A 15,851-nucleotide genomic window follows, 5' to 3' on the forward strand; every position below is an offset into this window, starting at 1 on the left:
TTGTGCTCCACAACGAATCAGCAAGGTGCGTGTTAGCATTACCTGCATTTTACAGACGAGGGCGCGGGGCCAGGGGCGACCTAGCTGCTGAGTATCTGGGCAAGGATTCGAATCAGGTCTCTCTGACCTGAAAGCCCTCGCCCTTCACCATGCCAGGCTACAGCTTTCCCACCCAGCTGCTGAGACCCAGTCCTAAAGCTCTGAGATAATCTGGGTGGGTGATGGCCCTTGGGGCCACTTTCTCTGGGGCCATTCCAGCCCCACCTGCCTCTCCTCTGTCCTGGGAGAGCCCCGCAGCTGGAGCCTCCCTGCACCCTCCCAGGATCGCTTTCTTGCTGGCAGCTTTGCATCACAGGCACCAGCAGGATCTCAAACACAGGATTAGTCACAGCTGCCCCCCTGCAGGGCATGTCATCACCCAGGACTGAGCTCAGAAAGTGAAAGAACTTGCTGTCAGAGATCCAGGGTTACCCAGGGAGATGGGGGGAGCCTCTTCCCCCATGGTCTGGAGGAGAATGGACAGCCACATCTGGCTAAATGTGGTCCTTGCTCGTCATGCCTGGAGGCAGAGGGATGGGTAGCTGAAATAGCATCCAGGCAGAGGACATCGTTCTCCTGGGAATGAGGGCTTTGGGGAAGTGGGGAGGAAGGCCGTGTAGACATGCCGGAGCAGAGGGAGGCCTGCCAGCTTGCCAGTAAATTGCTGGAGGAGAACATCATCCCGCAGAGCACACGGAGGGAGACAGATGCAGCTAGAGATGCAGAGGGGGCTGAGATAGACAGAGGGTGATCTGATTTTCTGCCTCAGAACCTCGGGAGCTGGGGTGCTCAGACTCACCGAACGGTGCTGCCAGCAGCAGCAGAGAAGCCAGATCCTTGAGGAATATCTGGGAATACTGGAAACGAAGGTGGGCTCCTTTTCCACAAACCAGCCCATCTGCTTAACTTCAAGCCCGGGCCCCCTTGCTTCCCTCTCCCCAGCCCTGCACAGTGCCCCATCATGGAGGGAAGCTCGGTCCGAGGGCTGGGGGCCTGCTGGTGTTCAGAACACTAAGCCAGGAAGAGCGTCTGACTTGGGATGGAACCTGGAAATATCTGGTGTTCTGTTTCTCAGCCCGCAGAGCATGATCTGAGGGGAAAACTGCGATTCAAGGACGCGCATTTGAGATCAGACTTATCACTCTCTTATTTTAGATCCTTCGAGCTGTCACTTAGTCTCTCCAGAGCCCAGGTTCTGTGGACAACTAACATTTAGTCCTCACAACCACCCGTAAGGCGAGCACTGATGAGTTAACGTAGGTAGCACTTCTAGAATGGTACCTGGACACAGTCAGTGCTCAGTATTAGCTACTGTGATGATTAGTATCAGGCAGAAGGAATAGCATATGCCGAGACCACGTGGCAAGAGAGAGTGTGGGACCTGGGGGAGAGAGAAAGGAGCAGTGTGAGAATAAGGAAACACGGTCCAGAACGATGCCCGGGGAAGCTGGGGCCTCCAGGGCCAAGACAAGGGGAGGGCTGAGCTTGCAGCCTAGGACAGGGGTCCGCAACCCCCAGGCTGCGGACTGGTACTGCTCCGCGGCCTGTTAAGAACCTGGCCGCACAGCAGGAGGTGAGTGGCGGGCAAGTGAGCAAAGCTTCATCTGCCGTTCCCTGTCGCTTCCCATCACTCGCATTACCGCCTGAACCATCCCCCGCCCCGGCCCCCCCACCTCCATCTGTGGAAAAATTGTCTTCCACGAAACTGGTCCCTGATGCCAAACAGGTTGGGGGCCGCTGGCCTGCTCAGTGTTTCTGTGATTGGCTGATTTTCACTTGCCCTTTCCCCACACATCCCCTCTCAGCACCTGGACCACTCTGAGAATGAAGGCGCTAGGAAGCCCTTCCCGTGCTGCTGCGAGGAGAGGCACTTCTACCAGGATCCACCCTGGAGCTGTTTGGTACGTGGTCCTGCACCATGGGCAGGTTCAGGAGACACAGGTGGCCCAGAGTGCTGCTTTGATACCTATCAGTCCCCAGTTCCCATGGAGCTGTTTTTGCTCTGAGATCAAAGCCCTTTTCCAGGTGAGGTCCCGGAAGAAGGTGCTGGGTGTCTAGCCCATCTCTTGGCTGCCCTGATCCATGTCATGCTAGCCGAGAGGGTTCCTGCAAGTATGTGGACAGAACTCAGAAAAACTGGAGTTGGCAAAGGTCCCAGCCCGTAGGGGTCCTACTCACTCCACCTGAAGTCCATACCACGACCTCAGGTACTGCCCAAGGGTCAGAGGGTTCCACCAGCCTCTTGGGTCATCCCAGAGGTGCCCTCTCTGCTACCTTCTAGCAGTGTGACACATCAGCCCATCTTTCTAGTCCTCAGTTTCCTCAGCGGTAAAACAGTGAAGATAATAAGATGCTACTCGGGTTAAATGAGATAATGCGGTAAAACACTCAGCTCAGTGCCTGGCACCTAAAAGTACTCATAAATGGTGGCTGTCATGCCCCAGCCCCGCCCCCTGCTCCCCCCGGTTACTAAAATGGTCATAAACATGCTTAGGTGACGGTTGGCGCCGAGAATAGTCTTTCTTCATTGACATAGGATGATGTTTCTTTTTTTTTTTTTTTCATCTTTCTTGGAGTATAATTGCTTTACAATGGTGTGTTAGTTTCTGCTTTATAACAAAGTGAATCAGTTATACATATACATGTGTTCCCATATCTCTTCCCTCTTGCGTCTCCCTCCCTCCCACCCTCCCTATCCCACCCCTCTAGGTGATCACAAACCACCTAGCTGATCTCCCTGTGCTATGCGGCTGCTTCCCACTAGCTATCTATTTCACGTTTGGTAGTGTATATATATCCATGCCACTCTCTCGCTTTGTCACAGCTTACCCTTCCCCCTCCCCATATCCTCAAGTCCGTTCTCTAGTAGGTCTGTGTCTTTATTCCTGTCTTACCCCTAGGTTCTTCATGACATTTTTTTTTCTTAAATTCCATATATATGTGTTAGCATACGGTATTTGTCCTTCTCTTTCTGACTTACTTCACTCTGTATGACAGACTCTACGTCCATCCACCTCGTTACAAATAGCTCAATTTCGTTTCTTTTTATGGCTGAGTAATATTCCATTGTATATATGTGCCACGTCTTCTTTATCCATTCATCCGATGATGGACACTTAGGTTGTTTCCATCTCCTGGCTATTGTAAATAGAGCTGCAATGAACGTTTTGGTACATGACTCTTTTTGAATTATGGTTTTCTCAGGGTATATGCCCAGTAGTGGGATTGCTGGGTCGTATGGTAATTCTATTTGTAGTTTTTTAAGGAACCTCCATACTGTTCTCCAGATAGTGGCCGTACCAATTCACATTCCCACCAGCAGTGCAAGAGTGTTCCCTTTTCTCCACACCCTCTCCAGCATTTTTTTTTTTTTGCGGTACGCGGGCCTCTCACTGTTGTGGCCTCTCCCATTGCAGAGCACCGGCTCAGGACGCGCAGGCTCAGCGGCCATGGCTCACGGGCCCAGCCGCTCCGCGGCATGTGGGATCTTCCCAGACCAGGGCACGAACCCGTGTCCCCTGCATCGGCAGGCGGACTCTCAACCACTGCACCACCAGGGAAGCCCTCCAGCATTTATTGTTTCTAGATTTTTTGATGATGGCCATTCTGACTGGGTTCTCAAGCAGCATCTGGGTTAGTAATACGACTACAGCTAATACAATTACCACTACTACTATTGATATTACCAATGTAACCAGTGCCACTACCAATAATAATAGTTAATAATGCAACTCCTAATATTATTCCTACTTACAAACACTCCTGCTAATTATAGCTAGCATTATAGAGCACGTATTAAGTGACAGATACCATCTTAAGTGCTTCACTAATTAACTCACATTTCTCACTCTACTTCTGTTGATCAGCAGGGAAGGGATATAAGGGAATTATGGAGTGCCTTATGTGATTGAGTCTCCTGCCTAATAAGGGAGGCAAAAACAAGACAGAGGGGAAAAATGAGCACAGACCGCCAGACAATGTAAGAAGAAACTTGGTTGTATGATACTGCATTAGGTCAGCCCTCAGGCCCTGACACTGGCCGGGATTCAATCCCAGCTCTGCCATGTACAAGCTGGTGGCCTCGTTCATATAGCCTGTATGCCTCAGTTTCTTCTTAACACAGGACTAACAGTGCCAACCTCGTAGGGGTGTCATGGGGATTGAGTTAATATATGCAAAGCACAGTGCCTGGCACACAGTGTGTGTCAGTCATCGTCTTCTTATTCCTCATCCTCATAGCCCAGAGGATCTTGGAGAAGACTGGAGTCGTGGGGGAGGTTTTAACGGCCTTAAAGAACAGCCACAGGACACTGGGACAGGTGGGGTGACATTGGCAGCAGAAGTCGCAGAGGGATTTTGTTGCTTCAAAGGGCATATTTCATGACATATTACATGAAATCTACATTTCATGTACATTTTTAAAACACAGAATAGGTTGTGTTGTTTTTTTTAAAATCATCAGTGGTTGTTGTTTATCTAGGCAAATGCTCCTAGGTGGCGCTTGAGTGGTTTTCCCGTGGAGACCGGCATCCTTAGAGGCGCCCGTGTGTGAGGGTCAAACCAGCGCCGCCTCCTCCAGCTGTGTGATCTGAACAGGTCTCCTTACCTTCCAAGCCACAGTTTCCTCCTGTGTAGAGGGAAGATCTAAGCAGCGCCTACTTCCTGGGGGCCCCCCAAGTTCTGGGGCAGGGCCCCCAACACACATGAAGTACACAGCAAAGAGAGGCCTCTCTTTGTTCCAGTCCAGATGCAGGAGGGGGATGTTTCCCCTCAGATGAGCACTTTACATAAGTGGGAGGCGCCCGCGGATAGGCTGCGTTCAGTTTGAAGAAGTGGGCTCGTTAATCTTTTGCTCGGCTTGCGAAAGTGTTTTCTTATCAAATAATAGAGATGATGGCACTGGTGGCTTTATGCTCCTGACTTGTGGTTCCCTTAAATACCATTTCAAGAAGATTTGCAATGTTAAGCTCTTTTCTCTCTTTCCACTCCCCCCTTTTGTGCATTGAATTTCCATCTGCTTACCCAAAATGGAAGCAAAAGAAGTAAAAATAGCTATCGGGTGAATTAAGTACTTGTTTGCATGTGTTTCCCAGGCTGGTGCATCCAGTGACCTCTGAAGTGACTCGTCTGTGGTCTGCAGTACACACAGAGAGCTGTCCCTCCCACCCGCAGTCATTCTCCATCCTCTTATCTGCTTTTTATTTTCTTCCGGACACCCTCCTCTGTCTGAAGTTACCTTGTCTGTGAATTTGTTTACTTCCTTTTCTGCCCCCTCCTCACCCCTCTAGAAGGTAGGCACTGTGGGTCCGGTGTTACCACTGTGACTCCAGCACATAGAACATTCCCTGGCACAGAGTAGGCAGTTAAATATTTTGTTTGGTTAGTGAAATAGGCTATAGAGCCTAAAGGTTGGACTTTTGGAGTCAGAAAGACCATCTGTGGGGTCTCTGCTCTCTCATTTACTAGCTGTGTAACTATGGGCAAGTTAATTTCTCAGGCCTCAGTTTCCCCAGCTTATAATGGAAAATGGCTTGATCTACTTACATAGGTTTTTGTAGGGATCAAATGAGGTAATCCATTGAAAGGACTTAGCACAGAGTAAGCTCTTCATATGTGATGGCTGCGATTATCAGTATAATTACTGTTTTCATAAACCTGTGGAGGGACTCAAATAACTAAATCATGTTTAATGCATAAATAACCCAAAACAATGGTGAATTTAAAAATCACATCTACTCAAAGTGCATGTTTTCTTTCCCTCTCATATATACCGCCTTCAGTCGCTGCCCTCAATTCCCTCGTAACCCACCCCTGACTGTAGCCAGGGAACCAGGCAAATGACAGAGAAGATGAGGTCGACCAGATGGTCCAAAGGTTTAATTCAGTGAAGACAGTTTTGAACGGAGATACGTACAGACTTTGGATTTATCGCAACCCACCACCCGAGAATCTCGAAGAACTCTAAAAACTGGATTTCATCCACCCGTTGGTTCAAAGACTGAGCAGCACGTGAAGCACTCTAAAGTTAGTGGTGTAGCCGTGCCCCTGGCCCCTCACTTGCTGGTTTGCCCACAGTGCCCGCACAAGACGGGCTGCCATCGCTGAGTGTTCAGCGTGGGAGTGATATGACCTGATTTATATTTACATGGGTTAGAAGCATCTGGACAAATCTTTACAGTTTATAAGTCACTTTAAACACACAACTCTCTAGCAGATCTTCACAAGCTCTCAGAGGAAGCCGTTTCCGCTCCCATTTACAGAAGAGCAGACTGAGGCCTTGAGAGGGTAAGAGGGGCACCCAAGGTCACAGCTAGGAAGAGACAAATCTGAGCTCAGGCAGGGAGGTCCAACCATAAGAACGCAGTGAATTCACAGTGACAGTGGAGGGGGTGAGACCTCCCTCCCGCCCCCGCCCCCCCCCACCGCCCCGGGGGAGAGAGAAAGACCCTGGGAACCGGTCTCCATCAGCACCTCCTGCCCAGTGTGACTTGGGCTGCTCGCTCTCAACCACTCAGGGCCTCTTCCCCCACAGGCTTGAGTTAGCTGGCTCTGGGTGGCCAGAGAGGGTGGGCATCTGTCCAGCATCCGAGAAGGAATGAGCCAGGGATGGGGGACAGACGAAGTGGCAGTGCCAGATAACAGGGGCTGGAGAAAGAACAGGATCCCGACCCAGCTGTTGACAAATGCCCCCGGGGCTGCCTGTTGCCTGTGATTTCCTGTCCCATTGTTGCGCCCCAGGTCCCCACAGAGAAGAAGAAGACTGGGAACTGCCAGCCCCAGGGGTGTTTTTGTCACGGGGCCGCCACAATGCCCTTTGTCTCCCAGAGGGCGCCTGGGTGCTGGGAAGTCCCAACTCAAGGGAATGGAGTTTGCTTTCTTACAGAAGGCGGCTTCCTAGGCTGAGCTGTGGACTTTGCAGACGCCGAGGATGGGCCAGGATAGGAGCTCGGGCGATGTCTGGAGTCCAGCTGGGCTGGTTTCTGGCCTGCTCCTACTCGCCTGCCAGCCGGCTCCCCAGATTTACCTCCTCCCTCAAGACCAACTGCCTCTGACAGCCGCTTCCTTTGATGCTTTAATATTTGAGATTTGGGGGAAGAAAGCTCTTGAGGGGCCCGGAGTGTCCCTTTGGGGCCCAGCCCAGCACCCCGTTCCCTGCTTCCTTCAGGACTGTTGAGGCTATGGGCGCGGAGGCTGGAGTTGGGCAGAGTGGGGCAGTGGGCGCACTGGGGCGACTCTTTTCTCCTTCGCGCTCTGCCTCCCAGTTCTCCACCAGCCAGTAGGCTCAGAGCACTTGGCGTTTGGCAGTTTGGTCTCGGGAAGGACCTCGGAATCTCTCTTTTTAGAGCCAGACAGATCACCATTGGCTAGCTATGTGACCTCAGACGTGTGTCCAAACCTCTCAAAGCCTTGGTTTCCACATTTGTAAAACACCCTTGCAGGGTGGCTGTGTTAGAGGGTGATGTTTTCAGAATGGCCTCTTCCTTACCTGGCACGTAGTAGGCCCTCAGCAAATCTTAGCAATGTGGTTTTGCTGCTCAGAAGCCAGTGCCAGCGTCTCCCCTGAGGCTGCAGTTGGGCCGTGGGTGCAGAAAGCAGGGTCAAGTGCTGGGAGCCTTTTCCAGAGTGCACCGCCGTCTCCAGCTCAGGTCAAAGCCGCTAGCTGCCAGTCGGGAATCTCCGCCTTGCATACGTGCATCTCCCGCCAGGCCTCAAGAGCCCCATGCCTCTACCTCCTCCTGGAAGTTTCTGGAAACTCTTTACCTGACAGCGTGAATGGGTCACCTTGCTACCTTAGACTGGGGGGGGTGGGGAAGGCGGGTGCTGTGTGACAATACTCAGCTGAATCCGGACAGGAACACCTATTCAGAGACTAAATAAATGACCCCACCCCTGGCCCACTGCCCTGCAGCTGCCTGTTGGGTCAATGAAGCAGGAGAGCTAAGCCGTTGGGCCCTCCCAAGCTGACTTGCTGGCAGAGGCCAATCGCTGGTGGCAGTGCCCTCACCATGATTCTGAAAGTGTGTGTTCAAAAGAAGGGGCGTGTGTTTGAACAGGTTGGAGGCCCTTGACTGTCTGGCTTCCACAGGGTGAAAGAGCTGTGGTCTCTTGTCAGCCATCACAGACGCCGAGCCTGGGTGATTCTGAGTCTCTTGCATCTTCATGCAGCAGTGAGCCCCGAAGGTAAGGTGCAGCCGCGAGGCCAAGGGAGCCACACCCCAGCCAAGCGGAGAGAGGGAGGCCTGCTTTCACCAGGCTCCATTCCACTTGTGTGGGAAGCAGCGATACTCTGGCCTGCTTTGCCAGCTGCCTGCCAGCTAGGCCGCCTGCCGGCCAGGCCGCCACACAGGGGAGCTTTGGCCTGAGAAATGGTCCAGATAGATGCCCTGGCCCTTGCAGCACTCAGAGCCCTCCCTGCTGTAGGGGAGAGGGTGGAGGGGTGGTGCTCACATGCAGTCTCCAGTGAAATCTGTACCATCCCACCCACATAAGAGGCCACCCTAGAGTCAGGCCCAGTTACCAAAGACAGATGGCCGTGTCCCTTACATCGCGGCTCAAGGCCACATGGACGTCTGCCGAACCACACCTGCCGTCCCCTCCCTGAGACGGCTCCACGTGCCATCCTAGCTGCCCTCCCAGAAACCACCTTAGCCCCAGTCAGCGGAGCTTCCCCAGGAAGCTGTTCCTGGGTAGAAAATTCTCCTGCGGCATGCTTATCTCTTTATCAGGGAAATATTTTCTTTTTTTCTGAAGAGAACCATTTGTTAATACCCAAGCCAGCCCAAGCCTCCAAGAATGGAAGACAAAGCACTTCCCCATTTCAGGAGCTCAGCTGCCTGACTTAGAGCTCGGGAGCCCTGCAGAGAGTCCTGGAGTAAGAGCGGACCCCTGAGAACATGTTAGCAGCCAGAGGGCTTTGCCTCTAGGAGTGAGAAACATTCTATGCATTTCTGTTCTTTTTTTTTGGCCATACCACGCAGCTTGCAGGATCTTAGTTCCCCAACCAGGGATTGAACCCAGGCCCTCGGCAGTGAGAGCGCGGAGCCCTAACCACTGGACCGCCAGGGAATTCCCTGGGCTATGCATTTCTGAATTCAAAGGTTGAGTTTCTAACATGGGCTTCTGTGCTGGGGGATGGGCAGCATCAGTAAGTAAAACAGTCTCTGCCTTCAGAGAAATTATAGCCTGAGGGGAAAGCAGACACAAAGAATGCAAACAAACAAAATGATACCAAATGGGCAAATGCTGTGAGGGTGCGGTGCTGAGGGCAGAATGGGGACCAGGCTCAGGGAGGGTGGGCAGAGAGGGCCTCCCACTGCCTGGAGGAGACCCATGAGCCAGGCAAGGTGCCTTACCCCAGTGCCTAATGCCAGGGTGACCAGGTGTTTCTGTTTGCCTGAGACACTTCTCATGTATGCCTGCCGTCCCAGTGTTGTTGGCAGTAGCACTCCTTTTCCCTCTCAGAAGTGGTCCAGTCCCCAGGATGTCCAGGTCCAGAAAAATGGAAAGCCAGGGCCAGCTTACTAAGCTAAGTGGCAGTGGAGCACACTATTTGGGAACTTGGACATGGAGGGTACCCCGCCTGGGACCGCATCCCAGCTCTGCCACTTACTAGGTGTGTGACCTGGAGCAAGTTACTTTACCTCTCCAGCCCTCAGTTTCTCCATGCGTACAATGGGGATAATAATAGTACCTGTTTCATAAAGTAGATATGAGGATGAAATAAGTCAGTAGATATAAAGGGCTTAAAACAATGCCACGTGTTTAGCAAATGCTCTGTACACGTTAGTTGTTTGTGTTTCCCAGTTATTCCTGGATGCCTTGGAGCCAGGCCAGGATGCCCCGATTGTTACCCAATTGGCCTCCCATCCCACAGCTCACGTTTAGGTTCCCTGACGGGCAACCAATGGGAAGAGGCAGGGAAATCGTTCACAGCTAATCATGACTTGGTTGTAATCTAAATTTATATCCATATGCATATCTGAGCAACTGGAGGTTTTTCTGGTGCCTCTAATCTGTACCAGATGGGTTTTAATAAGAAAAGCGTATTTCCCAGAAGAAAGTCCTAAGCCCTGCCTCTAACAGAAGTCACCTGACCCCACGTGGAGATTCTGCCAGGGGTCAGCTACAGGGTCTGAGGCAGCGGGGCTGCCAGAGGAGATAGGCCCCGGGGTCAGAAGAGAGATGCCTGCCCGGCTCTGACTCCAAGCTGAGCCAAACCATTCTGGTTTACCAAGCAATTCTAGAAAAATAATTAGTCCAACATGTGAACCAGACTAGAATCGCTTCCTTTGTACTGGGAGTGGAATCTGACTTCATTTGGGACAATGTTGGTTTCATTCTCCATGGATGTTTTGGCTTGGTGTTCGGCCACCGTGGCCCTCCAGAAATCTTGGGGGACCTGTGGTGAGGGCCGCAGAGCTGGCAGAGCAGAGCCGACCTTGACCTTCCTAGAGCAGTCTCTGCTTGAAGAGCTGTCGCTTGATTGGGAAAAGCTTGGCATCTTCTCAGGTTCCTGACGGTGCCACTTGCCAGCTCCCAGCCCAGGCGGCACAGCAGGGTAGGGCGTGGAAGCGGCGTGCTTCCCAGCAAGCTTCCTGAGAACGATGGATTTGGGGGGAAGGTCACCCCATTCAACGCCAGTGCTCAGCAGTGATTCCCACTGAAGGTGGGGCAGAGTCGGTGCAAGATTTTAGGGCTGAGGGTGGGAGACATTCTGGCTACCCCCTCCCTTGACCATCACCTGCAGCTGTGTAGCTGGTCCCTGTGAGAATCCTTTCCTGGACTAAGGATGCTCACAGGCAGGGTGGGCTCTAAGGCATCATGGGCCTCCCCAGACCCTCCCAGCTAGGCCCGCGCCCCAGAGTCCTGTGTCCTCCCAGCCAACGGTGGAAGTTAAGAAACCACAGCCCGGTTTCCCAGGGCTGAGCTCAGGCCGGGTGTCGAGGCCCTGCCCAGCCAGTGGGCACCTCCCAGATCTGCCTGCCTGAGTATTTGAACCCAGTCCTCGTGGGTGGGCGCAGAGAGGACATACCTGCTGGCCCCAGACTTGGCCTGCCAGTTGGGGACAGAGGCACAAGGCCTTCTCACTCCTGGGCCTCCAGTTCCAGGCTTGTGCCCCATCTACCAACCTGACTCTCTCCCTAAGGCCCCGCCCACCTCAAGGAAGAACAGAGCCTGCTTTGAGCTGGAAATTGGAGGCGTTTCCTGTTTCATGTTGTTAAGACACTGCTTATAGGGCTGTAATCCCAATGAATCATATGCTTGCTGAGTGGGGCAGAGGTTTTTGTTTTTCCCCAGGCTGTAGGGACCTCTTAAAACCAAGGCCTTAAGAAGTTTATTCTCTTTCATTTTTTTAACAGGCAAAAATGGCTTTTGCAGGCCTGGTCCTATTGAAGGACCTTGTGAGCCCATTGGCTTGATATTCTCAGGCTCATCTGTATGATTAATTTAAAGAGAGAGGAAGAGAAACTGAGTCATGACACATGGGGCTGGGCCCCCTGTTGCTGCTAAAGGGCTCTGTGACCTTGGGTGAGATGCTCGGCCTCCCCGGGTCTCTATTTCCTCCTCTTCACCCCCCTTCCTGTTAAAGACCCGTTTTCTTTGGTGTATTTTACACCTCCCCCCACGTGACATTAGTTGCTATTTTATGCACACAAAGACAAATGCTCCCAGTCGGTGACCCTTTTAAGTGGCTTTGTTTGTCACGGTAGCAGCCTGACCGGATGCGCTTGCCTGCGTGCGTGCGTGCGTGCGTGTGTGTGTGTGTGTGTGTGTGTGTGGTGTTTCTGAGGTTGGTTAGGCCGCCAACGGCATTTAGGGGCGGCAGGTCCCTCACAGTCATCCCGTGCGCACCCCGTCACCACCTCGCATGTTTCTGACCCCATGGCCCCTGGGTCTGTGTTGTCGTCGTCCCTTCCCGTCTTCAAGGTTACTGACAGTCAAGGCCGAGTGTCTGCACGGCCAGAAACGGTCTCCAGATCACACTCCACTTAGCGGTTGTGTTTGTTGCTCTGTTTTATGAGTGGGTGGTGGGCAGCTCGCTGGCAGGCTTTCGCAAGCTTTACATGTTTATACTTGCTGGAGGGTTGGGGTGCGTGGAGAGGGAATTGGCTGGACTTGAAGAAGGCTGGAGCTGAGGCATTTAATAGGACCAGATTCCTATAGCCTTTTCTGCTATTATGTATTTTCTCTATCAACAGACACTAAAATGGTAGTAATAGTTAACCTTTACCAAGAACTTACCATGTGCCAAATGCTGTGCTAAGCCCTTTATGTACATAACCTCTGACCATCTTGTGAGGTGGTCCTGTTATTTATACCCATTTTGCTGATGGGGCAACTGAGGCTAAGGGAGATAAAATAACTTGCACAGGATCACAGTTTAATTCACTGAGAGTGCAATGGATTGCAGCCTAGGGCCGTCTCCTACCAGAGCCTATGTTCTTGACCTCGGTATAGTAGGTACAGCTATTGTCATGTGGAGGCTGTGAAATAACAGCAAAAGTGTTTCTCATGATGGAAAATGTCTAGAAACCACTGACTTAACGCCATCTTTAAAAGAAAAACAGGCCCAAAGAAGGTAATGATCTGCCCAAGGTTACAGAGCCAGTTCGGCTGCTTCCTAAAACTAGGGCTGTCTCCCAGTGAGGATTCAGTGTGGGATCCTCAGATCCTTAGGCCGGGAGCATGCATATAAAACACACACCATTCTAGAATTGGCTGGACCGGGACAGAATCCCAGCCCCACGCCTGAGAGCAGCCTTGCCTCAGGGATCGACTACATTTGTCTAAGGCAGTGGTTCTCAATGAGACTTCTCAGGACTCCACAGGGTCAAAATTATATTCACAATAATAAGGTGTTATTTGCCTTTTCACTCATTTTCTCACAAGTTTCCAGGGAGTTTTCCAGAAGCTGTGTGACATGTGAGCATAGTAACAGTCTGATGGCTGACGGGATATGGGTTTGTGTATTCAGATGTTTGAAGCTCTCTGTTTTAATTTCTGATACAATAATTAGCGCTAGAACAATACACATAAATAAAAGCCCTTTGGGGGCCTCAGTAATCTGTAAGAGTACAAAGGGGATCCTGAGGCCAAAGTGCTTGAGAACCGCTGTTCCGTGGTGCCAGACCCAGCAAAGGGGACAGTCAGTGGCTTGCAGCCACACTCAGCCTAGGGAAAAGGCAAGAAGAGGGAAACAGGCTTTTTTCTCTGGGAGGGAACCAAGCAGAGAGACCCTGGGGATGACGCATACTCAGTCATTCCCAGCTTTGCTCCTCTAGAGCCTTTTCACTCCACAGTTAGGATGCAGCCATGGCCGGTACAGATGGGAGTTTTTATAGGGATTTTCCAGAATGTCCAGTAATGCAGGCCAGTTTCTCAGCATACCCAGTGGGCTAGATGAAATTACCAGAAAGGAAATAGTAGCCTGGAACCCACAGCCCAAGGGAAGGATGTTACTGAGAAAGTCCATGAATTGCTTATCATTTTACCTTCCCATGGGCTGCAGGTCAGGGAGGTGGGTAGACCAAGGAGAAAGGCCTGTAGGGGTCATTTGGGGGGCTGCAATGGCCTTGTTTGTGGACAGGTGGGCACCAGCCACCACCCCAGAGGCAGAGTGACAATTTTAACCCTGAAGGATTTTTGTATGTTGAAGAATATTAATCAGTGTGCAATTCAGGAAACAGAAAACACCTTAGGTGTTTTAAACAGGAAGGGATTTAATGCAGGGAATTCAGTGCCAAAAGAATCATTGGAAGGACTCAAGGAGCAGGTTCAAGGCTGAACCTCCAGGAATGACTCCAAGGACAATACAGAACTTGCTATCAGGGCGGCTACTCCCTCGGAGATAACCCTGGGAACTGCAATTCAGGATTGAAGCTGGAGTCAAGAAGCTTCTGCCATTGCCTTCAGTAGCAGTACTGCTGCCTCTGGAGCACTCAGGAAGCTGGGAAACGGACACCGGAATGCTCTGTAGGGGGAAAAAAATCCCTCCTGTTTTATGAGTTGACTTGCTAGCAGAAACAAGCAGAGGGGACACAAAGGTGGCCTCCGCCTCACATCCATTTACCAGATCTCGTGCAGCTTCGTCTTAACGGTGAAGCCTAATTTGCAAAGAAGTCTGGGAAATGTAGTTTTCCGTTTTCCACGTCTTCAGCTAAGATGGTAGAATGGAGGCTGAATGAACCAACCCCCAGTATCTGCCCACCTGTTATCAACACTGCGTCTTTTCATGTGCCGAGTTGTAAGAGGCACAAGGCGGGAGAATGAATCGTGACACCATCTGATTAGACTTCACGGTTTCCTGAGCTCCCTCCCTCTTGGGTTTCCCGTAGTGCAGCTGGGAGATGCTGCTTAGAGCGTTCGTGGCCACACGCGGCTCTTTGTCTTGGCCGTTGGCCACAATAGGGAAGAATGGCTGGCAAATCCACGAACCGTCTTTTTGTTCACCTTCAGTCTCCAGTGCTGGTGGTTTAGATAAAACCTTCCCCTTGGGTCAGAAGGACTGACATGTAGAAGTATGTCTCTGAGCTTGCCTTGTAGCATTGGAGTGTAAGAATTATAAAATTCCAAAATAACATTTGGGGGGAATTCAAATGGGCATTCACAATTAAAGAAGATCTTGGAAACGGGTGTAATTCACAAAGGGATTGTTGTTCCTTCCTGGATTCTACAAGCTCCCCCACCATAGGGTCCTGGCTTCCCACTCTAACAAGTCCACGTTGTGGCTCTGAAAAGTATATGCCATTCTTTTCTGGGCAGAAACAGGACTCGGTCCAGAACTGATAACTTGGATGCATTATGCCACGTTCCTGATGCTTAGCCATCCTTGCAGTCATTCGGTTTACTGAGGATCTGTTGTGTCTAAGTCCTGTGCTGGGTATATTTTAGAGAACTAGAGATGACGAAGGCATCGTTCTTGTCCTGAAGAGGAATAATCTAGTCAGGAAGATGAGACGCATTCATTCTGGAATAGAATTGTAAGGGATCTTGGAGAAGGAAGAGATTATTTTCTTTGGAAAAGGGATGTGGGAAGGCTTCTAGAAAGAAGTGGCATTGGAACTAAGCCTTGAAGGATAAATAGGATCTGGATGGGCAGAGGTGAGAGCTGGTTCGTTCTTGTGGAGGTGGGAATGGGCAGGGTGGGCTTGAGAACCACGAATGCCTGATGGTCAGGTGTGTCATGATGAAAGGTGTGAGCCAGGCTTGGAAAGTAAGTTGAGTGAGGTTCTGGGCATCCTTGAAGGCCAAGGCTACAAGACTTATCCAGCCTGTGGCCGCCTTGTCACCATAGCGATTGGTACACTCAGTGCACCAGTGAAATGACTCAAACCTAGAAATATTTTCAGAAATGACAGAACCAGGACATCAAAATAATTTCCAAATGAACCACGTTCAAGAATCCCATCCGATTCTCTTTATAAATAAATAAATAAATAAATAAATAAGTGAAAGCATCCTTTGCCCTCAAGAAGAGAAGCTTTGCAAACTTTGACAATGACCTAAGCTTTTGAGATCTGAGATCAGTCATGTGAGGACATCTTTAGGTGACTCCCTGCAATTGATTTACTCAGGAGCTGAGGGGAGAGGATGGAGGTCGTCTTCCTGGACAGAGTACCTCTCTTGTGTGTCTAGGGGAAAGATGGCGACAGCAAGGGCCTAACGCACAAGGATCCCAGGGTATCAGATGAAGTGGGATGTGGAGGGGGCATGGGGGGCAGTAGGCATGAAGCCAAGACCGGCTGTCGGGGCCCCTCCACAGCATGGGGTCTGCTGGGCTGTGGAGTGGTCTTCCGAGGTCTTCACCGTGG

General features: G+C 51.2%; 1 protein-coding gene across 10 annotated transcripts in view; it reads left to right on the forward strand.

The window, feature by feature from the left end:
- The window catches only part of ABTB2 (ankyrin repeat and BTB domain containing 2), a 181,722-nt gene that overhangs the window by 144,675 nt on the left and 21,196 nt on the right, over positions 1-15,851 (forward strand). For 9 of the 10 annotated variants that reach the window (XR_016393803.1, XM_089914959.1, XM_089914961.1 and 6 more), the window contains one exon: positions 1,845-1,940. The exons of the other annotated variant lie outside the window; for it this stretch is intronic. Coding sequence is in view for 8 of the 9 variants with exons in the window: in XM_089914959.1 (XP_089771085.1) it covers positions 1,845-1,940 (96 nt within the window). In the remaining variant the exon portion in view is untranslated. The remainder of the gene's footprint in view (positions 1-1,844; positions 1,941-15,851) is intronic. 10 annotated transcript variants of the gene reach the window in all.

The sequence above is a fragment of the Delphinapterus leucas genome, chromosome 7 (assembly GCF_059928025.1).
Source record: "Delphinapterus leucas isolate spDelLeu-1000000601 "Yukka" chromosome 7, BTC_Dleu_Yukka2, whole genome shotgun sequence".
NCBI classification, from domain to species: domain Eukaryota; kingdom Metazoa; phylum Chordata; class Mammalia; order Artiodactyla; family Monodontidae; genus Delphinapterus; species Delphinapterus leucas.